The sequence below is a fragment of the Larimichthys crocea genome, chromosome VI (genome assembly GCF_000972845.2).
Source record: "Larimichthys crocea isolate SSNF chromosome VI, L_crocea_2.0, whole genome shotgun sequence".
NCBI lineage: Eukaryota > Metazoa > Chordata > Actinopteri > Sciaenidae > Larimichthys > Larimichthys crocea.
Genome location: NC_040016.1, coordinates 15,772,450 through 15,781,367, shown reverse-complemented (window position 1 = coordinate 15,781,367; position 8,918 = coordinate 15,772,450). Strand labels below are relative to the sequence as shown.

The following is an 8,918-nucleotide window of genomic DNA, read 5'->3' as shown; positions in this document are numbered from 1 at the left end:
AGGGACTCAGAGTGCAATATCAAAGCAATTCATAACCTGCAGGTTGTTCTGAGTGCAATATCCATCCCCACACCTCGACACCATCATCATCACACACACACACACACACACACACACACACACACACACACCCTGTCCCTTTCTCTGTTCTCTCAAATGCAAAAGTATGAGTTTTCTACCTCAAAGGTTATTTTCCCCGTGTAAACACACAACCATAACCTTTAAGATGGAGAGCTGATCCTGTATTATTACATTTACTCTATTTCATTCGTAACACGATGTCTTTATAAACTACACACTGTATATATGTAGTAGAAATTATTATATATATTATATAAATATAGTAAATATTACATTTATTTGTATGATTTCCATCTACTCTCTGTACTATGATTTTACCGTATCATTCCACACACAGACATTACAGGTAACACAGTGGCATTATAGAGTGAATGGATGTTATAGTTTTGTCTTTTGAAAATGTTATGTAACTCACACACATAAACAAATACTAGCAGAGCAAAAGAAAAAACAACATTACGGTAATAGCTGTGATTCAGTCATTAGTCCATTTGCTGCGGCCTGCAAACAGGTGTAGTTTGCCCACAGGAGTAAATGACTGTATTATAAAATTATATAATGCAATAAAAGTTAAGTGAAATATGTATTTAAAGTCAAATTGTCACTCTTTAAAACAACAAATTTAGACTCGGTTATTTCCTTGTATGACTGCAGATGCCCTCCAAACTTCGTGAGACAAGACTTTTTTTCAAGCAGCATGTGTCAGAATGCGTAAATCTTGGTTTACCATGTAGACACGATCCTTCCACTGAGTCTGCCATGTTGAACCGTCATGTTTGTACCATAGCCCAGAACAAGAAACTAAACACTGGCTTTACGTAGGGCCTTCCGCATTAGGGTTAGGGTTTGGCTGACATGGCCACTGTAGTTTCTCCTTCAGTCTAGGAAGGAAAAGGTGATGCGAGGGGTAGCAATCAGAAAATACACTTAAATTCTACACAATGGTCCTTTAATGATTAAATGTTTCATGCCCATGATGTTTTAACATAGCCAAAAGCTTCTTCTCATATTTCTTACCTTCTTGTTTCAGGGTCCCAAATTGGAGCCACTGAAAGAAGACACACTGGCCAGCACATACAAGTCTGTAAGTCAGCACTCAAGTGAGAATGTTACCTGGAATACTAGTCATTTTGTTTTGTGGCAAGCTTTTATTGAGCACTGCATCATTGAACACACACACACACACACACACACACACAAGAGACAGAAACTTGATGTTTTATTTATTTTGGAAAAGCCTCGCACTCTGTGTATCATAGAGCATTAACAGGCGTAGAGAGGAGAATTAAGGTTTTTATGTGAAGCACTTTGTGTTACAAGTTTTTGTATGAAAAGCGCTAAACAAATAAAGTCTGATTGATTGCTTGATTGACATACAAGGAGTGGACAAAGTTGTGTGAGTACCACCCCGATCCATCTAAACACGATTATTCAAAGCATTTCACCACCGCAGACGCATTTGTCTCTACATATTCAACCTGTGATTCCCTTCCACTAGTTACAATATGTTCCAAAAAGCTAACAGGATTATTATTGAAACTCTTTTTCCAGCTGCACTTAGCAATCATGTTCTCTAGAGAATGCTTTGTCATCATCCATTTTGTGCACTGTGCTCATTCGAAATGTCAAGCAGCACATGTTTCTTTCTCAAACCAAATGATGCCAGAACAACCTGTACTGGCAATTATAAAGTGTGTTTTCTGGTCACATGTATACTTATTCTAGTTCATTCCAGCTATGAAAATCAATATATGAAAAGTTATATATGGACAAAAGAATTGTCTGACTCATTGATCTGTTTGTGAGGTAGAAATGGTGTGAAAACATGGTGAGAGTGCATCCTATACGTAGTTAGGGGTAACTATGGTGACAGTTATATTAACGCATTTCTAAGAGTAATAGTAAAGTGTCTTTATCTGTTTCCATACTGGTGGAGAAGTGGAACACGGTAGCAACCACAATGTTTCTGTTTCTCTCTTTTAGAAATTTAAGTGCTGAGTGATAAAAATACAAAATGTAAATGGTATTTTATATCTTAATTCCAATAGCAGTAGATATTTTCTCACTTACCTTCAGTGCAGTCTGGTCATGCAGATTGTTTTCATTTCATGTGCTGAGGTTTAGAGGTAACCACTTGTAAAATGTGTGCCACTGCAATACAGCTGAATATTAAAAACAGTTATAGTAGAACGTTGTTCAATTAGGGAGGTCTTGTGAGTTGAGTTTTTAATTAAAGGCTGTGAGTGAATTAAACTCTATCCACTTCTATTATAATGCATCAGCGACAAAAAAGATTTCAGAGACTGTTATCTCCAACCTAAATGTGGCTCATACAACCAGAAATATCTAATAATGTGATACAACTCTTTAAGGCAGGGTTCAAAACTGTGCTTACACAACACACCGTGAGACAAAGTTTCACTTCAGAGCTGCAATAGTGACTCACACTGAATTGTTGAAAAAGTAACAAGGGCAGCAGGTTGACATGGCGCATTGGGAGACCACATGCCAAGTAGAGAACCTTAGTTCAAGCCCAGTTTCCCTGCGGAGGACTCTGAATTGCTGCCAGTTGCAGGGATGGTGTTCATTATTTAGAAACATCAGTCGATAAAGGAAGAAAGTACATTATTTTCAGTTGTATATTCTATTCCTCTGTGAGGAGGCCCATGGATTGATATAGAAAGCAGGTGATTAGGAGACTTTTTTTTTCTTTGATGAAACATTTTCATAGCACATTTAGTTGTCATAATTCTGCTATGTAATTAGAGTTTAGAATTTAGGAAGACATGTTTCATTTCAACCAGATTACTTTGTGCAGCTGTTTCCACTCAAGCTTTCAGCTACAGTGACGAGCAAAATGTACTGAATGTACTGAAAAACGATCAAAACCACATGACATGACAGTATTTATATCTCATCTGGTGTTAGTCATAGTGAGATATGTACCCTCAGGAAGGTAATAGTTCAGTTCCTCATCAAATGCTTCAAAAGTTTCTTTTCTGACAATATCTGCACACATGCCTGGACCTCAGGGGGTGATGTGAGTTGACGTCTTCTCTCACACACACACAGACACACACAGACACACACACACACACACACACACACACACACACCAGTCGGTTGTTTAATGTGTCATCTCTCTCTCTGCCTCTTGTCTCATCACCTACAGAACATCCTGCTGGTTCAGAGGCAGATGTCAGTAACTGATGAAAATCTGGACAACTTCCGAAAAGTTCTGAAGGGCTACATCGATGCCACCTCAGCTCACTCTGACAACCTGCAGTGAGTGACTTGTTTTCAGGCAAAGCAGGATATGTTTTAAATATCGTGTCGGGCTCTGCTGCCGTGTGGAATCAGATTGGAACTGTCAAGTGATGTTGAATAAACTGAGGAGAAAAGGATGAAAAACTGCTGTTAACTGCTTTTATGTGACCCCAAACTGTGAGCAGCTTGAATGAAAATGACTGCTTTAATAACACTTGAATATTTCGTACTTATTATATAGCAATCAGGGCTCGTTCTTTTACTGCTGTCTGCTGTCTTGCAAGAAGATCTGCTCCCTGCCTTGTTTTAACTTCTGACATCTCTCGAAAGATTCACACTTGTTCATGTAATTTATCCTTGCTGAGGGTAAATCGACTCTCTTTCACTTTGTATCCTCTTCTTGCTCCACTCTACTTTTCATCTCTATCCTGCTGTCAGTGTGTCCGTTCAGAAGCTCCCGGGAAAGTCGTGTTACATAATGTATGAGTTCTGGCAAGACCGCATCTCCTGGATGAGGTCAGTTTGGTGTGTGTGTGTGTGTGTGTGTGCGTGTTTGTTGCGTCTCAGATACTGGCAGACTATTTGGCACTCTTAACTTTTTGATGGAAATGTTCCTCATCAGTGAATATGAGCAGATGGCCCGCCTCTCAGTTCACACACACACACACACGCACGCACATGCACACACACATGGATGTAGCTTCAATGGTTTAAAATGGTATCTATGCCATACATATATCAATAATATAAATCTGACATTCTAAACATTTTTCACACAAAAGAAGTGATTTAAAATAATAATCTATAAACATTTCCCACAATAACTAGATACATATTTATATTTGAAATGATCTTTGCACAAAATACAGTTTGGAATACCTCCAATGTCTACAAAACAATCTCTGTATTTCAACATAAACACCAGTGGACAATTTATTTTGCTGCAGGTGATGACATACTTGTCTTTTGTTGCTTTGTTGTCTCTGTAGCTACCTGCAGTCTAATGACAGCAAAGATTTCCAGCGCTGCATCATTGACATGATGGAGGATTCTGAAGTCGTCTCTACCATGTTGCTCCCAGGTTTGTATATGTGTGTGAATGCATTCATGTGTGTCTACAGTGTTATTGAACATTCAGTGTGTTGACAATATGTAAGAAAACCAATAAACTAAACAGGGCTTGAAGCGGTTTTGGCACGGGGGTGACACATTAGACTCCTTGTGTGCAGAGGGGATGCTAGAAAAATAGTACTTTCCCTTCTTCCCTGTTGCTCATAGCCTCTCTGGTCTGTCATTTTATTGCTATTTCAGAGTCGCTCATGTTCATACTGAGCTTAGGCACTCAAACAGAACCTTGGCTCTCCCCTGTGTCAACAGCAATTCCCAGTCATTTGAAGAATATGTTAGCAAAAATGGCCTGGCTACATAATAAAATTGAAAATGATGTCGATGTTAGAGCCCTGCTCTCTTTGGTCATGTTAGGCCATGATGCAAAATGTTTATATCTGTTCCCCCAGAGCAGTTATCAGTAACCATTCATTCATTGTACCCCAGATGGCACATAATCATACTGTTTCTGCAGTTAAGGATATAAGAAATCTACTTAACAGTGCTGCCATAACAGAAATTGCAGATATTTTTATAAAAACATTTAATATTGTGTTGCTGTTGATGCGTTTGCCAAAATCTTTCTGTAATGCATTGTGGGCCAGGAGTGTACATCAACAGTCAATGCTTGAAATTCACTTTCTTTTTTGGACTTTTGTCATTTTTCCTGTGTGAACATGCCGCATAGTCAAAACCTTCCTAGAAGTAGAATGTTGGCAAACAGAAAGATGAGATTAGTTAATGTGATAATTGCTCTGTGTGTCACATTCAGTTGTTAATTGCATTAGTACAGTAGAGTAGACTCGGATGTGTTATGATATGTTACTAAAAAACCCATCTGTGAAAATCGGAGGGTGTATCCAAAATTTGGGCCTCCTGACAATAAATCAATTGGAGAATTTGGTCATTGAGCCTAAAGGTACAAAATGTTTTGGAATCAGGCATCTGCTGTGCAAATATTGGACGTTTCTGAATTAATAAATATCCAAGCGGAGACACTGTAGGCCATGTTCACACTGTCTGTTGAGATGTTCTGCTCTACTCACATGGCACAGATCATATATGTGAGTATTATAAATTAGTAAACACAGTAGAAACACTGAATATCAAATATGTTCTTGCCTTCAAGTGGAAATAAATCCAGGAGGAAAATACTCAGCAATGTGACTTCTGATGCGCACATCCTATTTTTTCATCATCACGTCATTGACTCCTCAACATGATCAACTCATGGCGGGGTAGCATGAATCACTGACTGCACCGGCTACAGTCATGACTCTTCTTTCTCATCTTGACATTTGATTTACTTGTTGCAGTCCTTTAAATATTTATCAGAAAGCGTTAATTATAATTCCATGGTAGATGGTGATTTAGCTGCGTGGGCTGAATGGGTTGTGCTTGTTGCTAGGTTACGCTACATGGTTGTTGTGCTTCCTTAATTGTGGCTCCCATTGATGCATGATGACTGTTTCAGACGTAAGGGTTCAGGTGTAAATAAAGAAATCGATAGGTAACTTTTAAAAGCAGGTGTAAACAGGCAGTACACAAAAAAAAAAAAACATAGACTCAAACTCCTTTAAGTGCTTCTTGTGGCTAACTGCAGAGGTTCAGGTTTTGTGTGTGGATGTACGATTAATGAACAAACAAAACTGAAATGTTTTTTTAAAAATCATAAAATTATTAGAACTTACTATACAGGAGAGATTGTACTCACCATTAGTGAAGGTCCTGGCATTTGAAGGCGCTTGTGTGCTGTGTTTTTATGAGTTTTGATCTTTCCTCTTAGGAAAGTATTTTCAGTAAAATAACAACAACACGTGTTTGTATTAACACTGTTTTCTCGTCATTAGTTTGTTTCGCTCTGAGTCTCAGGTGAGTTTGGCTGGTGAAGGTTCAAGGGAGGCCACTGTGCGCTGATTTGGAGGAAAAGGAAGGATGGTTTATGAGGTGCAAGTCACAAACGCAGGATGGGGTCGACTCTGGAATCAATAACAGACAAATAAATGAAACACAACATTCTGCTGCTCCTAGCAGCGGCTGTTATTATCTGTGCAACTGCCTTCTCATTTGTAGCTTTACACCAGCGGCCAGGTGTTTTAAGGATGCGGTTATTCTGTCAGAATGTGTTTGATTGCCTTAGGTTTGGGTATTGTATAATAAATAGTGACACCATTGACATGTAGTAGCCATATGTTTAAACATCTTAGTGGTAACTAGCTATGCTGAACTGCCAGCTCCATCAAACACACATCGCTCAGCTTCACCACCACAGACAGTATGTAGTGACTAGCTGTAGCTGCGGTAAACTTTGCACCAATCGAACATTTGTAGTAATTGGCTGCGAGCAAACCATATATATATATATATATATATATATATCTTTTTCTTCATCTGGGTTTAAAAAGAATGGAATGCAGGTATCGTTTCAAAAGGACTTGGTACTGAGTTATTTCTGTCGATACATTAAAAGTATCGAATACTCTAAGAGTCTGTTCACAACTTAAATAAGTGCTACTCTTTTACTGAAAAGGACACCAGGTTAAATATACGTTCAAATTGTATGTGCCCTTGTTTGCTGGAAAAAAGATGTGGAAGGTTTGAAAACAGTAGAACAATCTGCCCACAAAATATGACCTTGTTTTGTATCTGTAAAGCTGTGATCTTCCTGCAGTTAAATTGTTTTAATTGTTGTCATCCCCAAATGGCAAAGATTATCTTACACATTTGTTATTTCACTGATATAAAAAAATGCTTATAAAAGAGTTTAATAAAATGTAAATTAGATTCACTTTCCCTGACACTTCCCTTGGGAAACATAAATTGCCCTGAGTTATACAATAGATTGGTGTGTGTTGACCTAACTCTCTCTCTCTGTGTTTCCTCAGCTTCCTGGTGGATCATGACTAACAACTAACAACTGAATCCACAGTGTCACATCTACTGCCTACACTGTCACATGGACAAAGGACACACTGGCGCATCAACCCACCCTCCCACACGCACACACAAGTGCATGTACAAACACACGCACACAGAGGAATTCAAAAGGCATCCATGTGTTTGAAACAGCAACAGGAGACAGAGACAACGGCGTCATCCAGATATCTCCAGCAACATCTTTTAATGTTCCTCTGTCTTCGACTGCTCATTATTGTGCCGCTTGTATCAAAAGGGATAGCTGCCCCCTATAGCCAATCTATAGACTTGAAAATGACTGATTCTCTGCAATGCAAAAGCAATTTTATTGAAGTTTTATATATATATACAGTATATATACAGTATATATATATATAAAACTCTCTCACTTGTGCTATGGCCTCCCCTCTCTCTTGCAGTGTTTGATATTATGCCAGTGGGGAACAACAAAAAAAGATCCTAGTATAGGCTAGTAGAGCCAAATGGAATGAAAATTACGATGCCAGTAGTGTTTTGTGTTTTTGATGAGTTGTTTACTGTTGAATAGAATTAAATGGGAGGAAAAAGGCAGAGAGGATGAGGAGAGTTGCTGCAGCCTAAACATGCATGCTAATGACTGTGGCCAAGAGCTTTCAGGAATAGTTCCTTTAAATCCTGGCTGTATATGCTGTATGATACTGTACCACTGTTTTTTTTTTCTTTCTTTTATTTAGCTATTCTTCTGTCATGTGCACATACTGCCAAAAAAAAAGCTACTATCAAACAAGTAACACCTGTCCTGACATCTATCTATTGCTAGAGTATATTAGTTACGTCTCCTCGATGAGACACACCGTCTCAAATGTAAAGGTATCTTCAAAAATGTGCGTAACTAAGGGAATTAAGATGTGAGGAGACTTCATGGTATCACTAAGTTGTAAAGATAAATAAATATATTTAATGTATCATGTATTTATTTTGATCATGGTACAGTTTATTCCATCTGTACATATGGAACTCAAGATATATTCATGTTTCTGTTGTCTTTTGGTTCAGTAATGTACACCACCGACTGTAAACAAACTGAAAAGCAACTTTAATAAAATCATTAAAGCTAATAATTCTTTGTTTTGGCTTGTAGAAATGCCCCTGAACCTTCAGTCTTTACAGTTATGCTATCTTTCTGGATCAGTGGAAAGATGGATAGATTCTTTTGTTTGCAGGTGCAAACAAAGCATTTGACGTTCGAAAATCATTTGCAATATGTTTGTCAGAGCTTCAGCAGCTCAGATTTAAGAGTCTGAGTTGGGTGATAATTATCTGTGGGTTCATTACAAGCACACACAGCCATTTGATTAAATGCTAACACAATGCTGTTAAAAACTGGATTCAGCATTGTATCTAAGTCTGAACTTAATTGGAGTCAGCTGTAGAAATATGAATAATCCAATAAAAAAATAAAAAAAAGCAGAAACACCCAAATTAACCTGAAGTCTAGCTCACACTTAGGGATCAAAGAAACTTGGCAGTCATTTCTGTCCATAATTTTATTCATCTGTGTTCTGTGA

The 8,918-nt window shown here is 38.1% G+C and overlaps 1 protein-coding gene across 1 annotated transcript in view; it reads left to right on the top strand.

The window, feature by feature from the left end:
• Positions 1-8,122, top strand: part of necab3 (N-terminal EF-hand calcium binding protein 3) — a 33,447-nt gene extending 25,325 nt beyond the window's left edge. Inside the window, exons 9-13 of the mRNA XM_019272269.2 lie at positions 1,112-1,165; positions 3,254-3,366; positions 3,787-3,864; positions 4,338-4,429; positions 7,341-8,122. Of these exons, the coding sequence (XP_019127814.1) occupies positions 1,112-1,165; positions 3,254-3,366; positions 3,787-3,864; positions 4,338-4,429; positions 7,341-7,369 (366 nt within the window). The 3' untranslated portion in view covers positions 7,370-8,122. The remainder of the gene's footprint in view (positions 1-1,111; positions 1,166-3,253; positions 3,367-3,786; positions 3,865-4,337; positions 4,430-7,340) is intronic.
• Positions 8,123-8,918: the final 796 nt, after the last annotated feature.